At 39.2% G+C, this 16550-nt stretch overlaps 1 protein-coding gene across 16 annotated transcripts in view; it reads right to left on the reverse strand.

The window, feature by feature from the left end:
* Positions 1-13: 13 nt before the first annotated feature.
* The window catches only part of MED12L (mediator complex subunit 12L), a 361057-nt gene continuing 344520 nt past the window's right edge, over positions 14-16550 (reverse strand). For 11 of the 16 annotated variants that reach the window (XM_034664493.1, XM_034664507.1, XM_034664515.1 and 8 more), the window contains 2 exons: positions 6355-6436; positions 16-3815 (listed from right to left, as the gene is read on the reverse strand). In XM_034664493.1, coding sequence (XP_034520384.1) covers positions 3763-3815; positions 6355-6436 — 135 coding nt within the window. In that variant the 3' untranslated portion in view covers positions 16-3762. Of the gene's footprint in view, positions 3816-6354; positions 6437-16550 lie in introns of all 16 variants that reach the window. The other 5 variants (XM_034664561.1, XM_034664519.1, XM_034664545.1 and 2 more) reach the window with 2 other exon arrangements.

Consider the following 16550-nt stretch of genomic DNA (forward strand, 5'->3'; position numbering starts at 1 on the left):
ACAGAGTTTATTTTTTGGAAGAAGTTTAATCAAAGGCAGCCATAGGCATGTAAATGAATTTGAGTACATTTACAATATTAAATTTATAATGGACATGCAAAATAAAAAAAAAAGACTTGTAAATAAATGCAATATGACTGATAGTGATTTCGTTAATTGATCTCCAAACAAACTTTTAACTTAAGGCACTTTTATTTTGCCAACAAATAACAATGAACATTAAGGTAAAACTGTCCACCATAAAATAACAAATGGCTAATGTATCTGAACTCTTTCATTAAAGAATGGACTTTTTTCTTTCTCTACCAGTTGCCTAGTGTCCACCTTCTATCCATGTTACAAGCATGGCACTGAGAAGAGAGACAATGGAAAAGATTAAATTTGCAGTCTTGATTGTAAATTTACCATTTTGATGTACAGGTATTTTGTGGCTGGTTTAGAAATATTTTCGTAAAACCTAGAGAAAATAAGCTCCAAATGGTTTTGATTATGATTCTCTTATGTGTACACTGAAAATTTTCATTGATGGGGAATACAAAAATGTTTTAATAATACATGTAAAAAGCAACTTAACACCTACACATCATAAAAAGTGAAAAGGGGGTTGATTACTTCGTTATCGAGAGAAACTCATTAAAAAGTCTTCAAAAATGCAATGAAACTTCATCACTTCAAAATCTAGCACAGGCATCCTTGGTTTGGAGCTCTTTATAAGGAAAATATTCTGAGGAAGAACCACTGCCTTATGAACATGTTAGTTCATTAAGTGATAATCCTTTATGGGAGAGGAAAATGGGAAGATCTAGAATACATATAATGAAGTTTCATTGTACCTACACAAAATGTTGCTTTTTGTAATTCAAGGTGAATTGATTTGGGGGACATTATGATTCATCTTTTCGAATTCTAGAAGCTGGGATGTTTCAGTGTAATTTATCCAGAATTGATTCAAATATCTGCCAGTTATTTAAAGTGGGAAAAAAATGCCATAGGTCTTGCTTGGATATCTCAACACACAAAACAGAACTATGTTAGCCCCTGCTGATGAGCTGAGACACAGGGGAGCTTACTTCATTGTGTTTCCATCACAACTGTCAGCAGCTCCATCTAAGAGGTGACCTGACTGCTACTATCTCTGATGCTGGTACCCTGTGGCCACAAGAGGTCAAAGGATACTCATTCTCACCGTGATCTCCTTCCACTTCCCGGCCAAAAGGAGTAAATAAGACTGACGAATGGAAGCTATTAGGAATGAAACTAGAGTATAAACAGGTATGTCCAAGGGATTCTGAAGCCCAATTACATTCAATTTCAAAGTCTTATTTTTAAGGGGAAGGGAGGTCTCCATCTTATCCAAAGATAATCTCCTATCTTACAAAGCAAATTACCAGCTTGTGTCAAAGGATAGGGCTTTCCCTCGTGATCATTTTAATGCAAATTAATGCACTTGCTAAGAAAAAAACCTCTCAGGATGTGGAATTAAGTGGAAGGAAATATGCTAAGACTAGATTAAAAATTCCAGTTGTTCTCTTTATAATGCACAGGGGTAAGCCAGTCCTAGGTTTTTCCTCAACTTTCCACAGAATCTGAACTATAGGGCTTTACCATGACTTAGCTTTGTCACCTGAAAAGAAAAGGACATAACAAGAAAAAAAGTATACCCCACAGCTTTCATGTGCAAAATGATTATTAATAATTTCACTACCTTATGCAAAATATAAAGTGCATACGAATGCTATGCAATTATAACACTCATTCTTGAAACAATATGACTGCTGTTTGCGATACTGAACTATAAAAATATATGGTTCAGACTGAAAACTGGCATTTTAAATACCAATAATTCTTGAAAAGGAACTCAGGACAGAACAGGACTCACTCACTAGGCACAACATTCACATTTCAGTTGTTTTGCCAAGGCAATCATTATATGGATAGATTACTTTGAAGAAAAATAACTTCATGGACTCTACGTATGATTCTCAAGAGGAAAAAAAAACCCCCAAAACCTGATATACAAAACCAGCTGAAATGTAAAGATCTGTCTTCTGAAAGCAGATAGAGTATGTTAATTTCGTGTAAAGAATGGTCTTTAATGTTTTGGCAAAGTCTTTTCCAGCCCAGAGTAAACATGAAATGAGCAGGCTGGAGTGAACTATTTCACAGTGTACAAAGCAGTTCACAGGGACGCTGCCACAGCAAAGTAAGCGGACATGTATTTGAGGTCGTTTGCATGAGTCAAACTTTGCAATGAGTAACTCACCTAGGAAGATATAAATTATTTATATAATGATTTGCAAAAGAAATAGTCTAAAGTCGTACTAGCTACATTTTAAAAAAAGTAGTTCTACGTGGTTTGCTCACTATAGACAAATCTATTCACAGTATGCTCAACTACATTACATGTAAAATCATATGGCAAAAGAAAATGAATGAACACAAAACATGGGAAAATATCCCCCACATGTTTTAAAATGCCCTGCAATTTTCACATTCAAAATTTTATGCATCTAAATCTAAAAAAATATTATATGGAATACTCTTAAGTTACACAAACTGATAATAATTTACTGTATTTTTTTACTCTAATAGGAGCAAATTACCACATACTTGAACAAAGTTAAAATAGTTACTATTTCTTTATAATAAATTTGATGTATAATTTACTTGTGCTTTTTGCACCAATTTATAAATACCGTATATGCAATACACAACCAAGACTGACACCAACATTAATAATTAAATTCAAAATAGCAAATACTTACCATACAAAATAAACAGCAAATACATCTTTATGAAAACCAGAGCCTTCTGGACTCGGGGGCCAGATTCTCTGGAAACCACGTCAAGTGTGAGCACTGTGGAATCTCAGGCCAGCTGCAAGATTGTTTTTTCTCAAGTTGGCATAAGGTTCAGGAGAACCAAGAGTCATTTCTGCCAAATGTGGCAATAAATAATTGGAACAATTCCACTGTGGTTCTTTCGGGCCTTTAGAATTGACATGTTGTACCTTCACAAAGACTCTGGTCAATGCTCTTGCCACTGAAAACAAATTCGAGTACGGCTACTTCTAAGAGGCTTCCACGCATCTGAGGGTAGCTCTCACAGAAGCCTGGGTTGAAGTCCTTGGTCTACGAAGTTTAAGTACTAAGCAACAATCTGTTTCAGCACCTTTTGACCACAACAAAAGCAAAGAAAAACCCTACATAAATAAGAACAAAGTTTATAAAGTGCTTATGAAATTACAAACATTTCAAATCAGAGCAATGCAAATAGATGTCCATTTCACCATCAAGGGTGAAAGCAGAATAAATGGATTACTCTCCTGTCAAGATCCGACATGCCTTTCAAATCAGTAGTTTGGTCCAGCACAGTTTGGGGGGGAGAGAAGAAAACAACAAACTTCATCATTAATGAATACATCAATATTTTAAATCCACCATAATTCATCCTTTCTATGAGATTCAAAAAAAAGCACCAATTTCAAAAGATCTGCTACCGCGCTCTTCCTGGAGTAGGCTCACATGATCCACATTTTTATACCTACTTTAACGTTGAATTTAACCAAAAAAAACCCCAAACCACACTTCCTCCTTTTCTTCTTGTTTTAAATACCTCTATATGAAATGTAGCACAAAATATAGGAAAACTTCAAAGAAAGGAAAGAAGAAAGGGACATTTCTAAAGATGACTGATGCATTAAATTTGATTTTCTATTTTTCAGTGCAAACATAAAACTTTATGTCTTGTCCTCTTCCAGATTCAGAAGTGTGATGGATGCCCATAGGGAGTCACTCCTTGCTGTGGCTGGTTACCTAATGAGAAAAATAAATTCAAATAAAATCGCAGATGCAAAATTATGCCATAGATAGATGCTACCCTCTTGTCAACTGTTCTCAGTACCAGGCTCAAGAAGAGGAGAACAGACAGACTGGCCAGGGAGTGCACGCTCGTCCAGGGACCTGAGTGGTAAGGTCTGAACACCGTAACTGCCTTCATTCCACAGGGGCACCAGCTCTACATCAGAGTCCCACACCTGCCAGCACAAAACCTTCAGAGAGGAACCAGCGCCTCTAAAGTCTCTGTCTCTAAACTAAGAAACAACGCAATACTAACATACAAAAGGACGATACTGTAAAATATTGAAAGTTCTGAAAACTTTTATAAAAGCAGATCAGAGATTTTACTTTAACACGGACATTATACTGAGAGAAGTGGCATGAAATGGGATAATTTTCTGCAAATGGCCATATAAGATGTTAAGAGAGAAGTGTGTAAGGGTGTCTACACATGCAAGAGTGGCTATGTGTGTTGACTCAGGTGTGTGCCTATGTATATATGTACACATGTGCACACGTGCACACACACACACACACAGAAAAACTAAAGAACAGTAGGCACAAAAAAATGTCAGGGACTTAGAAATAACTACTGCTTCCACAACTCTGGTGGGACTATGCAAATCTAGAGGCCCCATTCACATGGGTTATGATACAAAAGGAACCTTCTGGAGTTGTGCGGTGGGCAACTCAACTTAGTGGCCATTATTCAACAAAGGAGGCTGGCCTAAGTGCTAACTAATATCAGTAGAATATATTGTGGTTAAGACATAGGCTCTGGAAGGGGACCATCCGAACTCAAGTCCCAACTCTGCCCTTACTTTTAGCTGAATAACCTTGGGCAAATGAGTCAATCTCCCTTCTCTTTAGTTATTTCCTCATCTACAGTATGGGAATAGTAATACCTTCATTCACTGGGCAGTTTAGGAATTAAGTGCATTCATATATGTAATAATAGTGCCTGGGTCCAAGAAAGTTATCCATAAAGGACAGATTAAAAAAACAAATAAACAAACTGCATATCATGAGCTCTGGGAAACAGGAAATAATAGATACAACTCCCAAAATAGATGCCACTGCATAAAAATCATAGGTACTTATTTCTAAACACTAGAAAAAAATCTAAAATAGAAGCATGCTGTCTCTACCTTAAAATTATATTCTCTTCTTTAGCCATGTGAAAGTATAACTCTCGGATAAAAACAATGAAATATTAACCAGACATGTAATAGACCACACCTGTTAAACAGTAGTTAGAAGACAAATTTAAGTGATTTAACAAATTAAATGAGGCTAAAAAGGGGAAATATTTTTTAAAGAAAAGACAGAAAAAGAAGGAAAAAGAAGGGAAAAAAAGGGGGAGAGGGGAAGACTTTGGTTATGCCCTGGTAGAGACACAAGGTATATGAGGGGCATTTCCTCTGCCAGGAAATCAACATGGACAGCAGCCAGGCAGAAAATTAAGACCAAAACCAAGCTGCCCCTCAGTCCTAACTGACCCTCCTCCTAATAGTATCCTACCAGAGTCGCACAGCTGTATTTAGGACTAGCTGGCCTTCACTCCATACGTCCAAGTCACATAACCAGAGACCCAGGAGAAACTGCCACTCCCACTAGTCTCCTCACTGCACAGATGAAAAAGTACACGATCCAGATAATGGCGATAGAGTTGGCACCGGAATTCAGACTTCCTAACTCTCAGGCCAATGTTCTTCGCATCACAGGGGGCTGGTTCCCATTTCTAAAAATATCTCCTGTCCTGTGACAGCAGCACAGGAGGGATTCGATTCATGAGAGCACACTGCCGGCATCTAGAAGAGGTGTGGTGAAATGGGTTGTTGGTATCACTCTAGAGAGACGACACAGTTAAAAAAAAAAAAAAAATCACACCAGCAGAGCAGGCAGAATTACTGGGGACACACTCCCCTGCTCTGCTGCCTGCCCTGTTAGCAGGTGGTGAGTTCTCTGCACGGTTATCAGATGGACAGGATGGTGCAGTGGCAACAACAGGCATGGCCCCAGGGACCAGGAGACAGGTCTAGAGCTGGCCTTCCTCGCTGGGAGACTTGGGAGGCTGCCTCCTTCGTCAGCACACTTGAGGGCATCAGCCAAGTTGGTCTCTGAACCTTTCAGCCTGATAAAAGGGTACCTGCAGCTCCATGTGTGTCTCCCAAATGAAAAAAAAACATTTCCAGGTTCAGATGGAAGCAAGAGGAAAACATCTTCACTGAACAAAAGAAAAGAAAAGAAAAGAAAAGAAAAGAAAAGAAAAGAAAAGAAAAGAAAAGAAAAGAAAAGAAAAAAGACTGGGACTTTCCAGCATGGGGGGTGGGGAGGAGCATTTAAACCAAAACCAAACCCACACAAAACAAAACAAAAAGCAGCCTGGACTCCAATGAAGATGAGTCGGGTACTGAAGGAAGACAGGGCCGTGTTGGAGGAGCTACCGCGTGTGTTTTGCTTGCTTGTCTTTAATCTCCTGGGAGCCGTGTGTCCGTGAGGCAGGGGTACTTACTGGAAAGCTGCTTCTGGAGCTGCCGCACCAGGGCGGCCGTCTGTTGCTGCTGCTGGGTCTGCTGCAGGCCTTGCCGGGGGAACTGCACAGTGACAGAAGACAGAAGGGCAGTCAGCCAGTGCTGCTGGCGCGGGCGAGGACAGGGACTACCTCCCGTGGTCAGTCTGCAACACACCTTCGGCACTTTCAGATCGGAGTGCCAAGCCGCCGGGCGCCTGGGTGGCTCAGCCATTAAGCATCTGCCTTCGGCTCAGGTCATGATCCCAGGGTCCTGGGATCGAGCCCTACATTGGGCTCCCTGCTCTGCGGGAAGCCTGCTTCTCCCTCTCCCACTCCCCTTGCTTGTGTTCCCTCTCTTACTGTCTCTGTCAAATACATAAATTCTTAAAAACAACAACAACAACAAAAACAAAGCACCAACGCCCGGTGGGCACACGTTAATTTCCGTCTACACCCTGACGTATACCTAGTGAGCATCCGAAGTGCCCAATCCGTTCAAAATCCCACTCTCCAGGCGGTCACTTTGCATTTATGGAAGAGGCGTGATGCAGGAGTCCACTCCAGGGGTGGCCCCGGAGGTCAAATCTCCTTGTCATCTTATCCTTCACCAGCTGGCTAGTTAGGATCATGCTATCATAAACCATTTTCACTGGCAACGTGAACGCTCTCTGACTGGAGGGTCTGTTCAAGCACCAGAGGTCTTGCCTTGTAGGGATGCACTCAAGAATCTGGTGAGGCAGAGCAGTGCCCTCGGTCCAGGACGCATTAGGACTACGCCCTCCCACAGGATGCTGCATGAAGGTCAGCCAGTGCTACTATTTTCTCAGATACAAAGCAGGAAAACAGCACCTTGCCAGTTTTTTTTTCTATTGCCCAAATCAAGAGGGAAAAATAAAGCAAAATTCCAGCCTTCACTCATGTGGAAATGTTAGTAAAATAAAAAGTACTTTCTTTTCTATTCAGTGGTTTCTTTGTTTGTCTGGAAATATTACCTATTTAACAAATAGGTATATGGTACCGAATATGCTAGCATGTGCTCGGCAGTGTTCTAGATATTCTATGTCCACATTAGTCCATTTAAGCCTGACCAGGTAATACCTATACTCAATCCTTTATCCAAACTCCTTGCATATATGATTTACTATGACACATCTAAAATATATAGACCAACCAAGGCCTATGACAGTACTACATAATCAAACACTAAATTTCTGCAGCAAAACATACAACTATTCCAACAGGCAGACTAGATGAAGAAAGATTGAGGTCTGTTCGGGTCAGCCTTTGCAACCAAATGGGTTCAGGTCAGCCTTTGCTGTCCAACGAGTTACAAATAAAATTTCCGTTTCAAAATAAAATGTCAAAATTCAGTCTGAATTTTAGAAATGAATATAAGGGACTGTGAACCTTTACTACTATTTTTCTCATTTTACAGCTCGGGGAACTGAGACTCCAAGGTTTTCAGTCACTTGCCCATGATCCCTGTAAGTAACGGGGCAGAGATTCAGACAAAGATTTCTGGATTCAGAACTTCCTATCTTAACTGCGATCCAGTGTGACCTTTCATTGGGAATATTAGCTTTAATTGGGAATATTAGCTTCCAAGTATTAATTTACTTGGAAATAATCACAGATTCTAAAAGGTGGGCTGCAAGGATGTCTAATCTTTTTTTTTTTTTTTTTTTAAGATTTTATTTAACAGAGAGAGAATGTGTGCACGCATGCACAAGTAGGGGGAGTGGGAGAGGGAGGGGGAGAAGCAGACTCCCCACTGAGCAGGGAGCCTGATGCAGGACTCGATCCCAGGACCCCAGGATCATGACCCGAGCCAAAGGCAGACGTCCAACCGACTGACCCACCCAGGTGCCCGATGTCTAATCTTATCATTCGATTAACTAACATATTGAGGTACACAGTGCATAAATATGTAACATTTATTCATTCAACAAATACTTAGCTGTCTTCTTTTATGTTGATTTAAAATCTGCTCCCAATAGAGTAATTCACAGAATGAAATACGGTAGTGATCTCCTCAGAGTCATATTTTGAGGAGCCCAGGCAGTAACTAACACATAGGAAGCTTGTGCGCATGGGTGAGTATGCATGCACACACGTTGGCAGGTAGCAGGTGCTCTGCTGGGTGGCCGTAAGAGAGAAAATTCTCCGGGGAACCCCAAGACTGTTGGGGGGATCTGTAAAGTCAAAACCATTTTCATAATAATACTAAGGCATTAGTTCTCTCTCTCCTTGTCTCAGGAGTAGACAGTGCAGTTTTTCAGAGGCTATATAATGTGTGATATTGCAAAAAACAGAATGTCTTCCATTTATTCAGTAATTAAACATATTTTCAAAAATGTAAAAATGCCATTCTTCTCACCAATTTTTTATTTTGAAAAATATTTTTATATTCATTCATTATTCATGAAAGTGTCATTTCTGATTAACATGTAATGAGAATTTTAGAATATGCTAGTAAATATTGGTAATACTTGTTTTAATTTCTAACACAATAAATATTAATAGACATACAAAAGCTCTTTGGGTCCACAGTAATTTTTGACTGAGAAGGGGTTTCAAGGTCAAAAACTGAGACCAGTTTCCTTCTCCCCACCCCACCCCCCAAGCCCCGAAGGAGGTAGTGGGATACAGCTGCAGTCCACTCTCCTCGGTTGTAGTGTTTTCCTGCATCTGTTTCTCTCAAGGCCACTCTGATACAAAATTTACCTTGCTTCTACCTGTATGTGAATGTCAGCAGGCAAGAGACCTGACATACGATTTCCCTGGGCCCTGGAGCACCTACAGTTAGGAAAAAAGAGCGTGCCACCAGCTCCCCACAGGAACCTCACTGGGGAGCATTTCAAACCAAGTCATGGAGCTCTTGCAAAAAACTGGCTGAAGCAGCAGAAAGCCGTCAAGAGAAATTTAGAGTCATCCTCTTAGGCTCTTCCCCATACTTCCTGAATTAAAATTTCTGGGGAAACGTGCTAGAAATCTGTATTTTCAAGTGGTTCCCCTAAGTGGTCTGATGCTTGGCTAGATTTTGGAATCATCCCTGGAGTGGGAGCTGGAACTTTTAATTTACCAAAACAGGTTAATAACATGGGACAATTGAGGCTTACTGAAGTAAAATAAACCTAAAAACCACAATCTGTGTATGACCTTTCCTGTTTAAATCTGACAAATAAAGAGGAAAGATTCTTCTGGACTCTATCCATACAGGAGATGGTCACAGTTTTGCTCACCTCTGTGCCTCTGGAAATGTTAATCCGTTCTTCTAGAAAGCCTTCCTTCTCCCTTCATCCTACCTTACATGCTCCTAAAAATCTGCTTGTTCTTCAAAGATCAGCTCAGATGCTTACCTACTCCCTTAGAAATTTGAAGAGCAAACCATTGCTCTTGTATCCTGTGGAGATGTCTTTATTATCAAATGTGGTATAAGGTGACAATTGCTTCTCTCCCTAGTATTCTGAATTTTGCTCTTCTCAGGGACAGGAGCTGTGCCATGCTCCTGCTGTAACCACAAGACAAAAGCACAGAGCTTAACAATGTCTGTCAGGTACAGCCAACTAGCCCACAGGGCAGAGCTACTCTCCACTAAACACATTCTCTGCTCAACTCAAAACAATAATTTAAAAATTTATTATGATGCATTTGGACTAATCCCTAAATCCCTATTTCGACAACACATGCTTATTCAAGTATATTTAATGTTCCTGCTCAATTGTCACTAAGGCAAAATGCATCTCTGAACTAGTCATTTCTATTTAAATAAATGTCGTTGAGTCATTTCTGTCTCAGAAAAGCTGGCTTCTTTGGGCCTTCTTAGCAGCAGCAGCCGCAGACACGGAGCATCCTAAGCAACAGCAGGGCTGATGAGTTAGTGGTGGGCCTTCCCACTGCCCCAAGCCTGGTTTTGATCTCCCGCCTTCTGAACTGTCTTTTTCCTTTATCTACGGATCATGTGTGGGGCTTTTGTTCCCTCGTTGCTAGGACATTCAACAAACAAGTTATTCAACAACAGCTAACCAAATCCAGGCACATTTTTGGGTTCTAGAAATACCAAAGGGAGTAAAGAACAGTTCCTGCCCCCTTGAGAGCTGTGTCCTAAAGCCTGTGACCTCACTATTGATGAGCAAAAGACAAAGCACCAAGGCAACATTTATTTGAAACCTGCACTGCTAACTGAGTGAGTGCAGAGAGTTACGGGTTCCTCTAATGGTCAGAATACAACCCTTCATCAGTACCAGCTCCAGCACAAGGACTCTGGTATTGCATGGGCCCCTCCACTGAGCACCTGGACAGAAGTACGCACGCATAGACACTGGCATTTGCAAGGTGGCATACTAAGAAAGGACCAGCATCAACAGATTTCAGAGTATGTGACATGCATGTATTTGCAGTTTCACTTAGTAACTTGCATGCAGCTATTAAAAAAAAAAAATCTGTACATAGATTTTTAGTAGAAAAAAAAAATTAAATATATCTGTCCTGTTACCAGAAATCTCCCACAAATGTCTTCCCTATCTTCCATCTATAAATTACTTCTCCTTTGCCTTCAAAAAGGGGGAAAAATATTAAAAATCCAAATTCATGCAGAGGAAGGTGACATGGCTCAGTAAATTTCTCTGAACTATTTTTTCCTTTTGAAAAGGAAAATACTATCTGGCTAATTTTGAACTCTACAGGCACTGGAAACATTTCTCAATTTCTCTAAATGGAACATATGAATTTTTTAAAGAAGACTACATGACAATTTCACACAAGATCTTTGGCTACAAATTAATGCAATCATTTAAGTAACTACTGCTTCCATTATGCATATTTTTATAAGGCATTATTTTCAATATAATGGTATAGTGACACAAGGATCAATTAACTTAAAAAGCCAACTTTTTAAAGCTTCCTGTTAGCATGTTTTCCAGGTCACCCAACTAGGACACCCTGAGTTTAAGATGAAAAGAATTGACATAGCAGGATGATGGAAACTTTATTTTCTTAAAAGCTAAAAGCAGTTTTAAAGAAAAGATCACAGCCTGTTAACATATTTAGTTAAGAGATAATTTCATCATTACAACTCAAATGCTTTAAAGGTATTTTTCAAGTCAAGAATTATAATTTAGTTTAGAACTAGAAAGGCCAAATATAATTTTCCAGCAAGTGTGCCTGGTCTTTCTTTCCAGATGTCCCTTCACCAAAGACAAGTAAGCAAATGACTTAAGTAAGCAAACGACAACACAGGCATTGATATTAAGCTGACACCACATTTAATTTGTAAGCACGGACCTTTAACGCCTTCTTCCTCTTTTGACAGAAAAGCTCTGTTTCCTGATGATGCTTTTTGAAAAAGCACCAATTTCTGTTCTAAGTCAGTTTTGACTTGTAGGTTCACCTTTTATAGCAGGGACCAACCTGCCCAGGTGGGTGTTAACAATCATTGTGCTGCATGTCCCCGCTGCTGCTGTCAATGTGGGGACAAAGAGCACTCAAAAACTCCTACTGCCTTTCCAGGTCCGCCGCATTCGACCTCTTCCTGAGCTTCTTGCACCTTTCCTGATCTCTGTTATGGGTTGAATTATGTTGTCCCGAAAAGCTTTGTTGGCATCCCAATCCCCAATACCTCAGAATGTGACCTTATTTGGAGACAGGGTCTTTACAGAGGTCATCAAGTTAAAATGAGATCATTAGGATGGGACCTGATCCAATGTGACTGGTGTCCTTATAAAGAAGGGAAAGTTGGACACAGATATACACAACAGTGACAACATCATGAGAAGATGAAGATAGAGATCACGTCTGTTTTGATGAGACAAGGAACAGCAAGGATCACCAGCAAATCACAAGAAGCTAGAGGGAATGGCATGGAGCAGATTTCTCCCTCACGCCGGCCACCCTCCCGCGGAAGGAACCAATTCTGCCAAGACCTTGAGCTCAGACTCCCAGCCTCCAGAACTGTGAGAGAACATGCTTCTGTTGGTTAAGGCCCCTAGTTTGTGGTGCTGTGTTATGGGAGCCCTAGCTTCTCTAAGACTTCCGCTTCCCACACGCCGCGCCGCTGTTCAATGGTTTCCTAGGATCTAAGCTGTCTGGGGGCAGGGAGCATGCTTGGCGCTTCATTACTGTGCCCATAACCTCTGGCGCCGCGCCGCCTCTACTGTACAGAACAAAGAAGTACTAGCTGAACTGACTGCCGAATGTCACCCAGTAGTCGCCGGGTAAGTCCCAGGGAGAGTGGTGGTTGTGTGACCAGTACCACTTCTCCCCAGAGACTGCATGAATCAGAACTCCAAATGAGTCAGAGCTGACCTCTCTTCCATAGCCAGCTTACTGCTCAGTCTCCAGCAAAGAAATAATATCACATTTTAAGAAATGATAAGAAATACAATTTTTTTCTTAATATTGCCGAGGTTTTCTGCTATTGCTTGAAGATACACAATTAGAGATAACTTTATTCTTATGCTTCTATTTTCTTTTATTGTAAGAAAACAAACAAAGAAAGAGGAATAGAATATGTATCAAAATATCCCTGGAGCAGTATTATTTGTGAAATTGGAAACAATACCAATGTTCAGCACTAGTAGGTTGGGTGTTAAGCAAGTAAGAGCAGAGGACTACAGCTGCCTGAATAAATTACAAACATGTAGACTATGTTAATAAACTTAGAAGTATATATAAGTATGCTGGATAAAAGTGTGCTGAAAAAAGAACTAATTACAATAATGTAAAACTCCAGATCACTGACTATCCCTTTGACTTCTAATTCGGAAATCCGTTGCTCTACGGGATATTCTAAATTTCCTAGCCTATCCTAAGACTAGGACATACACGATATTTCTGCCTTTGTACAAATAACTGCCGTCTAGATTACAATATAGTGTTCTAAATATAAAAATAAGACATTATGCTTCCAAAATAGCTTTTAAAAAAAGGCTTCAGCTCAAAAGAAAAGAACAAAGGCTGGAAAAAGCCTACTGTGGATTTTACTATCCATTCAGACTGTTGTAATGAAGTTTTTTGTTTCTCTGAAGTTACCTTACTATGAACACAGTGGGAAAACATCATGGGCTGTGTTTTGACTAACCTGCTCCATCCCTAGGATGTATTTTCAGCTAGTGAGTAAAATACAACCTACTACATGAAAACTTCAAAACTGTCTTAGAAGTCAAAAATGAATACATTTGATAGATATTCTTTACACATAATACATTCACGAACTATTTATGAAATTATTAGATGAACAGAAGATATGAAATTCCCTTACATTAGATACACCTTCATTCTAGCAGAACATGCGGATAGAGTCTCAACTCTGCAAAGGCTGACCCTCTGCTTCAAATTATAATGAAGACGGTTAAATTCTACCCCAGCCCTACAAATTTAACTTCGGAATAGAATCAAATGTTTATTTTTTTTACCCTACCTAAAATAACCATTACATTTCAGGTTCTTGATATCAATATCCATCCGTGTTTATATAGCACGATTCTCTAAGAATAAAAAAAAATACGCATTTAATATTTTATGTATTTCCTATATGTTACATTATAAACCAACTAAAATAGTGTTTAATAATAGGTGGATGAAAGGCCAAAAAGAAAGACTAATAGAGATACTGTTATCTGCTTAATTGCAGGTGTCAACCCAAGTTTTTTGTTGAAATTATGAACTATTTTATTTTTTTTTTATTTTTTTATTTTTAAAGATTTTATTTATTTATTCGACAGAGATAGAGACAGCCAGCGAGAGAGGGAACACAAGCAGGGGGAGTGGGAGAGGAAGCAGCAGGCTCATAGCAGAGGAGCCTGATGTGGGGCTCGATCCCATAACGCTGGGATCACGCCCTGAGCCGAAGGCAGACGCTTAACCGCTGTGCCACCCAGGCGCCCCAAAATTATGAACTATCTTATAAGGACATGTGACCACAAATTAAAGTCAACATTTTTGAAAAGCAAAACTCAAGGTCTTAGGATGGCAGTTATGCATCTTTGATTAAATAAAAATAAGTTTAAATATATAGATTAAATGTAAGGTTGATTATGAGCTGATTATCTGTGCATATTTCATATATATTTATTTACATATATGAATCAAGGGTTCAAAAACAACTAAATATGTCCAATACCATACTGTTATATATTCAAAAGTAACTGAAGCATTTCTACACTTAATGTTTGCTTTACTGGTATGGTAGATATTATATAGTCATTTCCTTTTTAATAATGGCTAGCCAAAGAAATTACAATTCTTAAATTAATGGGTTCCTTACAACTGTTAATCAGGTGTTCACTTACGAATTTGCATGAATCTCTGAAAAGGTGTATTATAGTTATTTCCCTAGTTCTTTACATAAGCCTCTGTTGCTTACAAGAGCATTATAGCATAGGAAGTCTTTGTTTTAAATGAGAAAGAAAAAAAGGTTAAAAATTTGTCATGCCAACATCAAATATCCCAGACATGCACCATGACATAATTTGCAGATACATTATCGTTTATTTCTTGGTTTTCTGTCAAAATATCACCAGAATGTTTTGTTGTATACAGAAGCAAAAGAGTAGGGCTACTTTCAGCTTTTTTACTGCATGATACAATAACATATTTGGTGGAATGTGAATTTGTAAATTGGCAAATGTAATCTAATAGATGCCATATGTAACTGTGGAATACCGGATGAAGTGGGAGAAAGAGTCTAAACTCACCCTAGTAGCTGCATGTCTTAATATGCAGCAACTGGGTGGCTCAGTCGGTTAAGCAAGTGACTCTTGACTTCTGCTCAGGTCATAATCTCAGGGTTGTGAGATCAAGCCCCGTGTCAGGCTCCATGCTGGGCATGGAGCATGCTTAAGATTCTCTCTCTCCCCCTCTCCTGTTTCCCCCCACCACCACCAGTGTGTCCCTCTCTTTCTCTCTCTCTAAAAAAATTAAAATAAAATAGAAGAGTAAAATGTTAGGCTTCATATATAAAACACAACTTAGGGAGACACAGATAGACAAAGAGGGAAGAAGGGAAAGCTCTTCCTTAAATAGAATACCAACCGTTAAATACAGACTAATGGAGCTAGTTAATCATTTCTCCACGACCATAGCAAAATTGAACTGGGCCAAGAATAATTTAACAAATGGTAATATTAGTGGGTAAAGGCCTATAAGTAAAAGAATAGTCAGATTTTATCAAGTTATCTCCATAAATTATTTATTAGCTACAAAAGAAAAATCAATAAGCCTATAGTGGAGAAATCTATCATATCACCTAAAGAAAAAGATTAATGTAATAGCACCAATAATGTATATCCTAATGTGATACCTGAGAAAGATACAACATCACCTCTGTGATACTCCCGCCAAAGTGCATGATCTGAATCTAGTCGTGAGGAAACATCAGACAAATCAAAAACTGATTTACACTCTAAAAATTCTATGTACTTCAAAAATGTCACGGTCATGAAAACAAAAAAACAAAGACAAAAAGGGGCTGCAGAATTGTTCCCAATTAAAGCTGAGTAAAAAGACAGAAAAGCTAAATGCAAAATGTGATCCTAGACCAGAAAAAAAAACTGCGATAAGGAACATTATTGGTGCAATTGGCACAATTTGCAAAAGATGTATAGATTGTAATATTGTATTAATGTTAGGCTACCTGATTTTAATAATTGAACCAAGTTTTTGTAAGAGAGCACCCTTGTTCCTAAATGATCATAGTGAAATATTTGGATTAAAGAGGCATGAGTCTGCAACTTACTCATGTACAGATCGGGGTGGGGGGAGGGAGCGAGGGGAGTGCGTATGTTGCGTGTGTAGAAAGAGTAATAAAGCAAATATGACAAAATGTTATTAGTGAACCTGGGAAGAGGATTTATGGTAATTCTTTGTATTATTCTTTAATTCCTCTGTTAGTTTGAAATTACTTCAAAATAAAGAGTTCTATCTTCTTCTTGGGTGAGATACCAAAAAAAAAAAAAAAGAAAAAGAAAAAGAACTGGAACTAGAAAAACTAGATTCATGATAAAGAAGAATTTCCTTGCTAATGGGGACCAAACCGGCCAAGGCGGAGGCTTGTACAATGCACCGAGATGTCCTATTCCAGTTGCTGATGTTCCATTATCAGTCTACTTGGGCACTACCTGTCCTTTATCACCTAGCTCTACTGATCTGATCTCTCCTGATATACTACAGTCCTGGCGCTGTTGTTCTTTCTTTACTGC

The sequence above is a fragment of the Ailuropoda melanoleuca genome, chromosome 1 (assembly GCF_002007445.2).
Source record: "Ailuropoda melanoleuca isolate Jingjing chromosome 1, ASM200744v2, whole genome shotgun sequence".
NCBI lineage: Eukaryota > Metazoa > Chordata > Mammalia > Carnivora > Ursidae > Ailuropoda > Ailuropoda melanoleuca.